The sequence below is a fragment of the Macaca fascicularis genome, chromosome 2 (genome assembly GCF_037993035.2).
Source record: "Macaca fascicularis isolate 582-1 chromosome 2, T2T-MFA8v1.1".
In the NCBI taxonomy this organism is placed as follows: Eukaryota; Metazoa; Chordata; class Mammalia; order Primates; family Cercopithecidae; genus Macaca; species Macaca fascicularis.
In genome coordinates this window covers 147,943,951-147,957,195 of record NC_088376.1, presented here as the reverse complement: position 1 = coordinate 147,957,195, position 13,245 = coordinate 147,943,951, and the positions used below count along the sequence as shown (strand labels likewise).

General features: G+C 51.8%; 1 protein-coding gene across 31 annotated transcripts in view; it reads right to left on the bottom strand.

The window, feature by feature from the left end:
* MTMR14 (myotubularin related protein 14) overlaps positions 1-13,245 on the bottom strand; it is a 54,729-nt gene that overhangs the window by 4,119 nt on the left and 37,365 nt on the right. For 2 of the 31 annotated variants that reach the window (XR_012431418.1, XR_012431433.1), the window contains 7 exons: positions 11,034-11,104; positions 10,168-10,226; positions 9,848-9,986; positions 8,765-8,944; positions 1,059-1,214; positions 710-848; positions 256-584 (listed from right to left, as the gene is read on the bottom strand). Coding sequence is in view for 8 of the 31 variants with exons in the window: in XM_005547718.4 (XP_005547775.1) it covers positions 1,059-1,214; positions 8,765-8,944; positions 9,848-9,986; positions 10,168-10,226; positions 11,034-11,104 (605 nt within the window). In the remaining 23 variants the exon portion in view is untranslated. Of the gene's footprint in view, positions 1-255; positions 849-1,058; positions 1,215-2,200; positions 2,349-8,764; positions 8,945-9,847; positions 9,987-10,167; positions 10,227-11,033; positions 11,105-13,245 lie in introns of all 31 variants that reach the window. The other 29 variants (XR_001488870.4, XR_012431431.1, XR_012431420.1 and 26 more) reach the window with 19 other exon arrangements.

Genomic DNA, 13,245 nt, shown 5'->3' with positions numbered 1-13,245 from the left:
CAGGCATAAGCCACCACACCCGGCCTGCAATTTTTTTATATTTAACCTTCAAAAATCGAAGAGATCTTGTTTCTGGCCTAGGGGCTGGCCGCAGAGGAGGCTGTGCCAGGCACAGTGACCTCAGAAGCTCTTTGGTGACTTCACAGCTGCAGGGCCAGGACCTGTGCCATCCTGGAATTTCAAGGTCTGACTGGCTCCTGACTGCCCTCAGCTAGGATCTAGGGCCCCCTTTCCCTTCCCAACTCCGCAAGGCACCTTGCTTCCAACCCACCAACATGGGTGGGGATAAGCTGGATTGCGGTGCTGGCGGTGAGGCCCCAGCATGTGCCATTCATCCAGCCCATGGTATGGAGGTGAAGGGAAGGCTTGCTGAGGGGCCCTCAGGCACCACAGCTGAGGAGCAGGTCTTGCTCCCCCGGCCACCGGAGGCTTTCTCCTGCCTGACATCCATGAAGCGGCAGAACAGGCCAGGGGCAGGTGGTTTCCCCAGAGGCAGCGGCTCCAGTCAGGTGGACACATTGTAGGGGCTGGAAACTCAGGGTTTTGTAGGTGTGGGATCTAGAATCCCCATCCAATTCTTATTCCTGCCCAGAGGCAAAAACAGAAGACAAGGTGGGTAGAGACGGCAAGTCACCCTAGATTCTGCTCAGGAGCACAGCTTTGGGCTAACCCAGCACCACTCTGGCTCTGGCCTCCACCATACACCTACCTTCACTATCCTACTGTTCTGCCTTCAAACGATTCTCATGTCAGGCAAAGGCTTATACAGAAATAGAATCTTCTATAGTTACAGTCCAGCAGCTTTCCCTCTGGGTGCACCTGAGACACCAGTGGATGGTTTTTAGAGGCTGCAGAGTGAACACACAAACCAGTGCACTTCCTGACCAGCCACAGGCCTCCTTCATACCTCAGGTTCAGCAGCTGAGAGGGGAGGGGGAGGAGGCCAGGCCAGCTCCCAAGCGCCAGCCTCTGCCTCATTCCTACCCAGCACTCCTGACTGCTCACCAGCTTTTCACATGGGCAGGGGAGTATCCTGCCTTCTCAAGCAAGACACTTACAGACAACTGCTAGGGAGCTCATCCGGGAAGCTGAAAGGGAGAGAGGAGTCTGTGTGCAGGACAGCCCGCTCCTGAATACTGCCACAGCCCGTTACCATCTGCCAGCTGCCATAGTCTGTGGAGAGAGAGGATCCGGGCAGGGGATGGTCCACTGATCTGGGGCAGAGAGGAGAGAGAGGGGAGAGGATGCAGTCAGTCATATGCCTGACACAGGCTCTGGAGGGGACTGGGGGGCTAGCACGGCCCTGGCTGCTAGGTTCTGTTGTCAATCACCGTCTCCAAAAGTCTAAAAAAAAAAAGCTGGACAAGTAGTGACCAACAAAAAAGAACAGATCACCAGGTAAGCTCAGCTGTGAGGACAGTACTTTGTGCAGACTTACTGTGGAAGCAAAAAACGAGAACAAAGCATGGCAGTAAGAGTGAATCAGAGCCACAGCCTGGGGCCAGGGCGTGCCTGTGCTGGGAGCAAACATGGCAAGGACAATCTCAACAGCACCAAATGAAGGGAGCAAGGCTAGCACCCAAATGAAGGTGTACCAGCAGCCGGGTCACCCATGCTTCCTGGCATGCAGATTTGCAGGGTGGGCAACACAGAACCCAGGAGTCCCATCAGAAGAGACAGAACAGGCCTCTTGGGGATTGTGGAGGGTATGACCTAGACTGAAGAGTGATGGAATGGGAGTCCTGAAGTCCCCCCTTTCTCTGCAGTGCCTTCCAAGTGCCATAGTTTGTATTCAGAAGCATCAGCCCAGCCCAACAGACTCAGTGGCTATGCCCAGAGGGAAGGGATGAATCAGGCAGGCAGCCTGACAGCTTCATCAGGCCTTCTTCAGATGGAGGTTTGGGGGGTGGGAGGAAGAAAGTTGTGCTGGGAATCTACTGCTTCCGCCTCCTCCCCACTCAGCCAACCCCTCTCTTCTGTCCTGGGCAGTAGTCCAGCCAGTGCGGGTGAGGGAGGAGATAGGGAGACATCAAACAAGGCCCTTCCACCTGCTACCCCAGGTCCCAGTCCCCAGAGGGACATCATCTTTGATGCCTGACCCTTTATTCTTTCATCCAAAAACAGCAGGAGGTGTTCAAGTAGGGACCCAGAAACAGGAATGAAGAGCAGGGATTGGGAGTGGAGAAAAACATTCACTGGCCTTGGCTCCCCCAGCTGGCTGGTGTCAAGGGCTCCTAGTCTGAGATGACAGCCCAACTGGTCACTGGGCCAGTCTTATCCCCAAGCAGCTGCCACTGGAGTGCAGCTGGCCAGGCACTGCAACTCTGGCAATCCTTAACCATCTCCATCTGTAAGACAGGTGAAGATACTTGCCTGATGTATCACAGCTAGGGAGTGTGAGAAGAGGTTTTTGTTTTTCCAGTCTTGTCACCCAGGCTGGAGTGCAATGGCGTGATCTAGGCTCACTGCAACCTCTGCCTCCTGGGTTCAAGCAATTCTCCTGCCTCAGCCTCCCAACTGTAACCCCAAGTATCTGGGAATACAGACGCCCACCACCATGCCCAGCTAATTTTTTTGTGTGTATTTTTAGTAGAGATGGGGTTTCACCATGTTGGCCAGGCTGGTCTTGAACTCCTGATCTCTGGTGATCTGCCCACCTCGGCCTCCCAAAGTGCTGGGATTACAGGCATGAGCCACTGCACCCAGCTGAGAAGAGATTTTTAAAACCAAGAATGACTGCACATTTGTCCTGAAACAGAACCACCTTGGGACCAGGAAAAACAGATGGTTTTCTATGTTAAGGCTGCCATAAATCGGAACCCCCTACAACATACAGACTTACCACATTCATCATTCCTGCTAAACTCTAGAAGGTGCGTGATGGCAGCATTAGGGATGAGAACAGGACATGGTCTGTCACCTGACAGAAGCCCCTAGGGCCCGACAGAGCAGGGCTTCCTTGTTTCTAGATGGAGAAACTTGGGCTCAGGCAGTCTGTAAATCAAAGAGACAGCTCCCCAGGAGCAGCCTGCCCTGTGCCTCCTCCAGGTCACACTAGGCCTTCAGCCGGCACAACCCTGAGGCGCATCCTAGCTCCACAAATCTCATCTATTGTTCAAGCTGCAGGGTAGAATCTTTTCCAGTTTTAGTAGCTTGTGGGAAAACAACAGCTAAAACCCAGAATGTTGAGGGAATGGAAGGGATGCTGACTAGGACGAGGCACAGCTGGGGCCAGGAGCATGGGGAAGTTTCTCAGGCCCCAAAACCGCTGCCCCAGAGCCAAAGAGTAACACTGGCAAGGGAAACATGGCCAATGGGAGGGAGTTACTGACTGGCTCCCCTCAAGGATTCCAGGTCCCCTGGGCTAGTCACTTCCCTTTACTTCCCCCATGTCCCAGCAGGTAACATCGGCCAAGAACTGCATTTGGAGCAGCTGTTGGATGGATTAGGCAGCACAGACAGCAGCAGTGTGTGTGATCCCAGGGGAGAGAAGCATCTCTCAGCAGGCAGCCATCTTCTGCAGACTCTGGGATTTTTCAAGAGTGAGCACACTGGCTACAAAGGAGTTTTCCTACACGAGGCCTTTGTCAAAGGAAGGGCTACAAAGTGACCATTCAGCTCCTGGGGTTGAGGGCAAAGGGCCATGCTAAGCAGGAAAGTGTCCACAAATACCACCATGGATTAGCCGGCTGCAGGGTACATCTACAGTGGGTCATGTCACCGGGAGTAAGGACCTGTGCCCATATACTGAGAAGAGAGGAAAAGCCTTCCAGTCAGTCTAAGAACACAGGTAACTTAACCAGCTTCAACAAGAGCCCAAACCCTTTTGCCCTGAGCAGCAAACAGAGTGGTCCAATCTCCACCCCCTCTGCTCTCCCACTACACAACTGGAGAGAACATGGGACCAAGCAACCCTCAAACTGGATGGTGGTGGAGCTGACAACGCTTCAGAGATCACCTGTCCACATCCCAGCAGCTCGGACCTCTGCCTAGGAGGGTGGGAGCTCAGCAACATTTCACTTCCTTAGTGGGATGCAGCTCAGGGCCCTCTTCATAGCACCCAGAGCTGTAGTTGCTACGGGCTCCCACCTCCCCAGATGCCCTACTGACAGCCAACTCAGAGCAGGTGTCTTTTAGCTAGTCCTTTCTGGAAGCGGGTACAAGAATACTCACGCAAACCGAGCTGGCTCAACCCAGGCAAGAACACACAGGTCGGGATGTGGGCCTGGCCTTTTATGCAGCTGCCTAGTGCCATGACAGGGCCTACAGGCTCTCAGACAAATGACTGATAAGGCCAAATCCTTAACCACAGCTACTGTTTGCTGGGCATTGGTAAAAAGGTATCTACTATGAGTATTTAATCCATCCCAATCCATCCCAATCCAGTCCAATCCATCTATCTGTCTAGCCATCCATCCAATCTATCTATCTAATCTATCTTTTGTATTGGCAGGGTCTCACTATGGTGCTCAGCTTAGTCTTGAATTCCTGGGTTCAAACGATAATCTGACCTTGGCCTCCCAAAGTGCTGGATTACAGGCATGAGCCATCAAGTCCAACCCATTATTTCATTTTAACCCAAACTTACGGGGGCTTGAATCATTTTTCCCCCTTTAAAAACAGGATAAAATAACTGAGCTCAGAAGGGATGTGATTTTTCCGAGTCAGACAGCTAGGACTGCAAAGCTACGACTGAAACCCAGGTCTGACCAAAGCCCTTGCAATAATATACTCATCTTTCTTCCTGATAAGGGGTGGGCACCTCAGAAATCGGTTCATGGACCACCACATAACCTCCAATGGGAGTAAAGCACACAGCTTCTACCTATAACTGAAAAAAAGAGGCTCTCATGTGACCCCTGGATGTGAGAAAGGAAGCAGCATGTCATCCTGGGAGCTGCTGTCAACCATTTTGCCACCATTAGGGAAGCTGGCCAGAGAACAAAGCTAACATGCAGAAGGAGGCAATGGGAACAAACTACAGGGAAATAGAGCTGGAACCTTGATCAGGCTGCACTGGAAGACTGATTTTCCACTAGGCTTTTCTATATACAGTTGTTCCTTGTTATTCCTTTTTATCACAGGGGATTGGTTCTAGGATCACCACCCACTTACCACCCCACCAATACCAAAGTCCTTGGATGCTCAAATCCCTTACATAAAATGTAGTAGCACAGCTGATCCTTGAACAACACACATGAACTGCATGGGTCCACTCATATGCAGATTATCTCCTGCCTCTGCTGCCCTACACAGCAAGACAACCCCTCCCTCCACTTTCTCCTCAGCCTCCTCAGCAAGAAGACCCTTATGATCCACTTCTACTGAACACACAGGAAATAGTTTCTCTTCCTTATGATTTTCTTAACATTTTATTTTCCTCTAGCTTACCTAAGAATACAGTATATAATAGAGATAACACATAAAATATGTGTTAACTGACTTTATGTTATTGGTAAGGCTTCTAGTCAACAGCAGGCTATCTGTAGTTTTTGAGGAGTCAGAGTTATATACAGATTTCAACTGAATGGGGTGAGGGACAGCCCTAATCCCTGCATTGTTCAAGGTCACTTGTATTTGCATATAACCTATGCATATCCTCCCATATGCTTTAAATCATCTCTAGATTATCTGATACAATGTCAATACTCTGTACACGGTTGTTATACTGCATGTTCATTGTATTACTTTCTATTGTTTATGTTATCTTGAATGTTTTCAATCTGGTTGGCTGATCATGGATGTGGAACCTGCAGATATGGAGGGCTGACTGTAAATGTGTTTCCTTTACTGTTTCAGTCAGTGAGATGTGTTTTCTGTTACTTGCATTTGAAAACATCTGACAAGGCTGATACAGGAGGTTTGAAGGTGTACAGCTAGGAAGGACCTTGGAATTACCTAAGCCTCTGATTACACAGATAAGAAAATGGAAACCGAAAGTCATCAAGTGATATGTCATGAAGTCACACACAGTTAGTACTTGAACTAAGATATAGAATCCTGGGTTCTGAGGGGACCTGGCTGTCACCTAATCTAAACTTACCCTGCTCCCACCCACAAGCAGACAGCCTAGGACAGAGCTAGTTGCTCAAGAGTAGTTAGCAGGTGGTGGAGGTTGGGGGAAGAGTAGCTAACCGGGCAGCATAGGTTGGTCCCTGCGTTGCTACTCAGCTATTCAACCAGGCTGCTGGGCATCCCCCAGCAAACTTCATCTGCTCTTCAGGTAGCCTGGCTTCAAGCTGGGCTCAGTGGTGGCACCATCCCTCCTTGGGCATGGATAATGCTGTGCTAGCAACCCCCCTACTCCTAAAGGATGTGTGACTCCAGAGCAGAGGCCAAGGCCATGCAAGGTAGCGACCTGCTAACCAGAGGTGGGGGAGGCATGTGAGCTCAGAACATTGGTCCCGGCCCGTCTCAGCCCTCAACCCTGTCACTGATGGAGAGATTTAACAATGGTCCAGAAATGCAGCTTAATCAGAAGCTGCTGCAGCAACAGCTAACAATGATTAAAAACCACCAGGCTTGCCAATAAGGGGTATGGGCTGGGGGTTAGTAAGAATTGGCACCCCACAGAACTTTCTTCCCAACCTGATTCATACCTACTACTTAACTTTGAACAAAGCTTCACAGATTCATTCCACGGGGGAATCCTGCTTTAAAAGAGAGATGCCTGTAGAATTTGGAGCATATAAAAACCCAAAGAATTCACATTAGAAGAATTTTGGTTGTCACAGACAGCTTCACTAAAAGGTTTCTTTCCATACAGCTTCTCCTAACACATTAAAGACCTGGCTATTGTTACCTAAGAGGCAGGGAAGCTAATCCCTTAGGCACTTTAAGATACTAAATTAATTTTAATGGTAATGGAAATATATAATTAGAAGGCTCCAAATCTGAATAATCTAGACTTTCAAAACCTCTGACCAATAGGCATCCAAGTCAGAAGAAGCCTGACTCCAGACAGGCCTCCCCCAAACAGACCAGCAGAAGGATCAAACACCTCACAGTTGCCCACCCCATGCCTTTCAAAGCCTTGCACCCATCTTGGTCCAGCTATCCCAAGTTTGGCCAAGTCCCAGTGTGCAGGGCTCTGAGGTCAGGAGGACAACCTTTATCCTCCTCAGCCTCCCAAGAGAGGGCCTTGGTGGCCATCCTGACTGGCCACAAGAGCCTGAGCCACGTCCTGCAAGCAGAAAGTCACCTGTGAGACTGAGGGACACTATCACAAGATTGCAAAGTGCTATTTTTTGGCAGGCAGGAGATGGCGAGCTAGGGTGTGGTAATGGGTGATGGGGTGCTGCCTCAACTTGGGAGCTCACTGCAGTCTGGGCAGTTAAGACTGAGGCAGGACCCAGAGGACAAGAGGAACCTTCTGGTTTCCTCCCTAGTAGTTCAGCAATGCTGCACAGGCAGAAAAGGACGCAGGGACCATGACCTAAAGCCACAGCCTGGAACAGTGAGGGTCACACAGTGCCACTGCAGCCCCAGAGTGGCCCTGAAGACAGCTGGGTGCAGACAAGAGTGATGCGGCAGCAGGCATGCACACAGAGGATGGGACGGGGCACCAGCACATGGGCTTGTCTGTCTGGCCCCGTCTCTGCCCCACCACTTCCAAGACACCTCCTATGGGGCCAGACAGCGTGTGGCCGTGGTTTCACAGACTCAGCTCCAGCACTCAGGCAGTGTTCTGAGCTGAAGAGCTCACTCAGGAGTGAGCACACAGGGCCCCTGTGGGCAGTGCAGTCTGGAACACCCACTCCCGCTTATCTGCTCTGCCTACGTGCAGAGGATGTTCTTCCCCATATTCCTTCATTGCCTGTTTTTGCCCAGAGGAAAAAATCATAGAGGGGTGATGGGAGGAGGGTTCCAGAAGTTTCAGAACGTTTTTCTTCTTAACAGACCTATTACTACCAAGGACGAAACTGAGTCTGAAAATCACATGGATGTGATGTGGCAGAGCTTGACTTGAATCTGGGATGGACTCCAAAGCTCATGCCCATTCTTCTAAATGCCCCTTTCTCCCTGGAATTCACTAAGGTCCTGAAGTCCCACACTGCTTTATTCGCTCCAGAAAGGCGAGACATTCTCAAAGCTTTAGAAAACAAAGCAATTTACAGGATTCTTTTGACGGGAGTATGAAGTGGAAAAAGTGGTAGGAAATGCTTTTCTGAAGTGCCAGACCAATCCTCAGTCCTAGCCTCTGGCCCGTGCTCAGCTCTAAACTCACCCAGAAAGCAACATTCCTGCAGCACCCTTCAGCCACAGCCCTGGCACGGCCATCCTGGCTGAGCTGCTCCCTTTCCAGGTGTGCAGTCACCACCGTTTGTCCCAGCCACACACATGTAGCTCATCTCCCTAACATCTGTTCTTACTGCTCCACCAATTCAGACTTGAGATGTGAGAGCCAGAAGGGACTCAGAATCTAGATCCATCTCTTCAATCACAATGGGAGGTGCGCCTAGGGGGCTGGGATCTGCCAAAGGTAACAAGTGGAGGCAGTCCCTATTCCCCACCATCACATCACAGCCACAGCACTTCTGGGTTCCCCTGCATTCTGCTAGGGTTCAAGGAAGGAGTCTCAAACCACTCTACAAATCAGCCCTTGCTTTATTACCAAACACTAACCCATCCTCCAAATACTAGGCCTGAAAGCTTAGAAACCCCATCTTGAGACCCTAGCTCAGGTGCTGGGCCCCCGACCCTCCAGTCTTATTAAGGGGGAAAGCTAGCCACTTCCAACAGCAAGGGCTTTGGAGCTCCTCACCTGGGTTTGGGGACCTCCAGGGGACTGCTACCCATCCTGAAAAAGTTATCAGAATGGTTTGAGGATGAGGAGCTGGAAGACCTGGCTTCCACCAGCCCCTGGTGGGAAGGCAAGCGGTCCTCTGAGGGTTGTGGCCGGTTCCAGAGGACACTCTGTGGAGAGGATGAGTGGCTCTTCCTCCTGCAGTGGAAGGAGCAGGGCTGTGAGCCAGGGGCCACTGCAGGCAAAGCCCTCTGCCCACCCTCACTGAATTTCAGGCCCAGGCTTTACTTCCACTGGGAAAACGTCACATAGGAGTGGGCAAACATTAGCACTCTCTCCAGCTCAGGGCCATGGGTAGCAGGGCTGGGTCTTTATGGAGGGTCTATGGCATCCAAATCACACCAGCCTACTGGCCTCGAAGTATGTGCTAGAAAATGATTCCTCACTGTTCAGTCACTGCCCACCTCCATATGTTATGCAAAATCTTTTTTTTTCCTTCTTTTTTTCCCCCTAAGAGACAGGGTCTTATTATGCTGCCCAGACTGATCTCGAACTCCTGGGCTCAAGTGATCCTCCTGCCTTGGCCTCCCAAAGTGCTGGGATTATAAATATGAGCCACCACTCAGGACTGTGCTATACAACATCTTGAGCCATATGTCTATGGTGAAAGTCATCAGGGTCTCAATTTCATGAAATTCTCAAAGGAGCTGACCTTCAAACAAGTTCCCAATTCCCTATCATCTTATACCCACCTTTTTGTTTTTTTTTTTCCAAAATGGCCCCCTATCTCCCCAACAAATGATACAATGGAGCTCCTCTAATACCAGCCTCCCAGCACCCCCCTGCCCTACCCTGCCCAGCCGCTTCTCTGTCCCACAGGGAGCCCTAGCCCTTTATGCTCCTGGGCCACCACAGGCAGTGCCCTTCACCAACCAGATGGCTGGCTTCCGAGGCCCAGTAGAGACAGCAGGAGCACAGAGCTATCTTCTCAGCTCTTCTGTTGGGGGCCCCCTTTGTTCTCGGGGCTCCAGCCTGACTCCCTGGTGCTGATGGCCCTGGGCCACAGCTGTGAGTGACCTTGGTCCCAGTCTGGCCCCTTACCAAGCTGCCTGAGTCGGCGCTCCTGCTGGGACCAACTCCACGGCCTCATAGGTGAAGCTCCCAGTGGCTCCTGGGGAATTCTCCATGACCAGGGAGAAGTCACTGCCAAGGCTGGTGGTGCTGCCACGGTCCTTTCGTCCTAAAAGTAGCCAGTGCCATCAGTCAGCATGTTACCTTCTCCCACTACTGGTCCCTCACCTTTTCTATACCACATAACTGGGGGGAAAAAAAAAAAAACTCCTAGGACGAACAGTTCCTGCCTGATCTGTACTCGGGAAGATGCATGGAGGAAGGGAAGTCTGTTGGGGCCCAGGACTCACTCAGCATGCAGATGTCTTCCAGGGTGAAGCCTCCATCCCGGGCTGGCAAACTCTTCCTCCTAGAAACAGAAACTGGAGCAGTAAATTCCAGACCTATCTGGGGTTTTATTGTCTCCCGTTCCTAATCTTGCCTGCTCTGGAAAGCAGCTCAACTCACTAGCAACTCATGGAGATGGGTCCTAGCCTAGGGAGTGTTATAAAACACCAGGCCCACTGCTGGGACACATGCTGCAAGGCTCTGTCCAACACACAGGTGCAGATTTCTGAGGCCAGCAAGGTCTGCATCCTCCTCATCAGCTTGTGCCCTGAGTGTTCGCGTTCAAATCTGGCCCAACATGCTTGTAGCTCGGATTAGGAAGGCAAACCAACTCAGGCAAGACCCCAACTCTCACAGGGGTCCTAAGGCAGTTGCCAGCCAAGACGCTTGCATTTCCCAGGCTGGAAGCAGCCTTCTGCCCCTTTGTAGGGGGCTGCAGTGTTCAGCCACACTTTCTGCTATAGGCCATGGAGGGCAAGAGTCAGCTTGAGCGCACTGGGAGTTGAGAGTCCTCCTACTCCTGGGCTGGCTTCTCCCTGCAGCAACGCACCTGTTCTCTTGGCCATCAGAGACCACTCATCTGTCCCAAAGCCTGTCTGCTAGTGTGACTCCAAGTTGACCCCAACATGGCCTTCCCTGCAGAAGAGCCTCTTCACCAGTGGCCTTCAGCAGGGACTGCTACCCTGCCCTCAGAGCGAACGCAGGAGGGAGCACCAGCCCAACAAGCAGGGAGGCAGGGCAGGAATGAGGTGGCCAGCCTCTGCCTGCCAGAGAGCAGCCCTTCTCAGAGTGCCCTGGCCCAGCATGACACGTGCAGGCCTCCACTTACCTCTGGGTCTTCAGAGCAGAGAACTCCTCGGAGGTAATATGCTTCAAAAAATTGAAGCAGAAGAAGAAAATCTAAAGGAGAGACCAAAGAGCAATGCACAATAAGAAGAACCGAGGAGGCAGAACTCCCAGGAGAGGGCAGCCAGCCACTCAGGTCAAGGCCCCTGCTGGACAGTGGCCCTGCTGTGGGACTCTGTGGGTGTTCTGGTCCATAAGTGGTGTGGGTGGTATAGAGGCCTTGGCAGGGCCTGGCAGATGCACTTGGACCGGGGGAAGGCAGGAAGGGATTTCCTTCCTGGGACTGCCAGGGTTAAGCCAGCAATTTTTGTTGTTGTTGTTTGTTTTTTGAGACGGAGTCTTGGTCTGTCACCCAGGCTGGAGTGCAGTGGCACAATCTCGGCTCACTGCAAGCTCCGCCTCCCGGGTTCCCGCCATTCTCCTGCCTCAGCCTCCCGAGTAGCTGCGACTACAGGCACCCACCACCACACCTGGCTAATTTTTTGTATTTTTAGTAGTGACACGGTTTCACCGTGTTAGCCAGGATGGTCTCGATCTTCTGACCTCATGATCCGCCCACCTTGGCCTCCCAAAGTGCTGGGATTACAGGCGTGAGCCACCACACCCGGTCAGGCCAGCGATTTTTCAAACTATCGTCAAATTCAACATGTGTGTTCTCAAGTGGTTAAAAAGGATAAATTGAAATGGTACCCTCTCCACTCTTCTAAGATTCCCAGGGAGAGACGCTAACAGGGAAGGACAGCTGCGGGAGAGATGACTTGGGCACAGGGAGAATAATGAACAAAGCAGGAACATAATGGAAGGCAAAGGAATCACATTTTTTAGGAGAGGCACCCAAAAATACTGGTTCAGAACTAGAGGTGTGGGCAGCCTAGAGGTGTGGGCAGCCACTGTCTGGTCTAGAGCCTCCCTTGCTGAGAAGCTGTGAGGGTCAGGTCTTAAGCCTGAGATGGGCACAGGCAGGAGGCTCCTGACCCCACCCATATCCCCACCTCCATGAGCAATTATCTTCTTCCTTTCAGCCAGTGCCTAGCCTAGGGGCCTCCAGGAAGCACACACCAGGCTTCTGTTTCTGTGGTGATTCCCAAAGGCCTGGCCCATGAGCCCCTCCCTCAGAGAAATCCCCACTTGGCATCCCACGAGCCCTGTCAGTTTCTTCTCTCTGTGTGCCCAGGCAAGGAGCTTCCCCGCACAAGGAGAGGGTTGCCCAGGTCGGGTCAGTATGAAAATATTGTGTTACATAAGATTAAACAGGTGTTTTCACTGCAGACTTTGTAGTCTTTAATATGCTAATATGTTCCTCGAACCTCCAAGGTGAGGTGGGGAGATGACACAATCATGTTTAACTAATAGGCCTGGGGTTTTTGCTTTGGACACATCAGTGTCTGGATTGTCTCGGGGGTGGTAAACGAAAGGTCCTGAAGACGAACGCTGCAGTTGAGGACAGCCTCTTGTCTACATGGAGAGATGCCAAGGGCTCAAACTCAGACACTACTTGGCTCAGCCCCACCCTCTGCAGGCAGATCTGGTCTGCTTTGTGGGGGTAGGGAGATTACAGGGAGGGTAGAATGTACCGGAGCTCCGGGCAAGTCCCAAAATGAGAGGCTACAAAGAGGCTTCTTTAAGCACTGATTTCAATGCCAAAGTCACCGCCTCTGAGGAAGTTCATGGGGGCCTCTGAGGAACAGGCTTAGAGCTCTACAGCCCTGGCAGACGCGGTAAGTGTTCAGAAGAAGAGATTTGGAAGGGGAGAGGAGCAGCTGAGACGGAGGAACAAAAGGAGGAGGCGCGAGATAAGATGCCCAGGAAGGAAGCAGCCTCACGAGGGTGAGAAAGATGAGAAACACACTTTGGGAAAATGGGGGAGTGGGGGCCAAAGAGAAGGAGCTGGCACTGTGGGACAGCTTCCGTGCTGGGCTTCTGGACTCATTCTCCTAGTGAGGCAGCACGCTTGACACCAGGAGACTCAAGGTGAAGCACATCATCCAAGGTCACCCAGGGAGTAAGGGGGCCAACTAGGGAACACACTCAGGGCCGACTCCAGACCTGCATGTGATGAAAACAGGCACTAACAGGTAAGGCCTGTGGAGAGTGGCTGACAGGATGGGGGCGCAGAGGTGGCGACGGGTATGGGGTAGAGAGTACTGAGCACATGGGAAGAGGAAGGAAGAGCAGGTCCAGAGGAGAGGGGACCT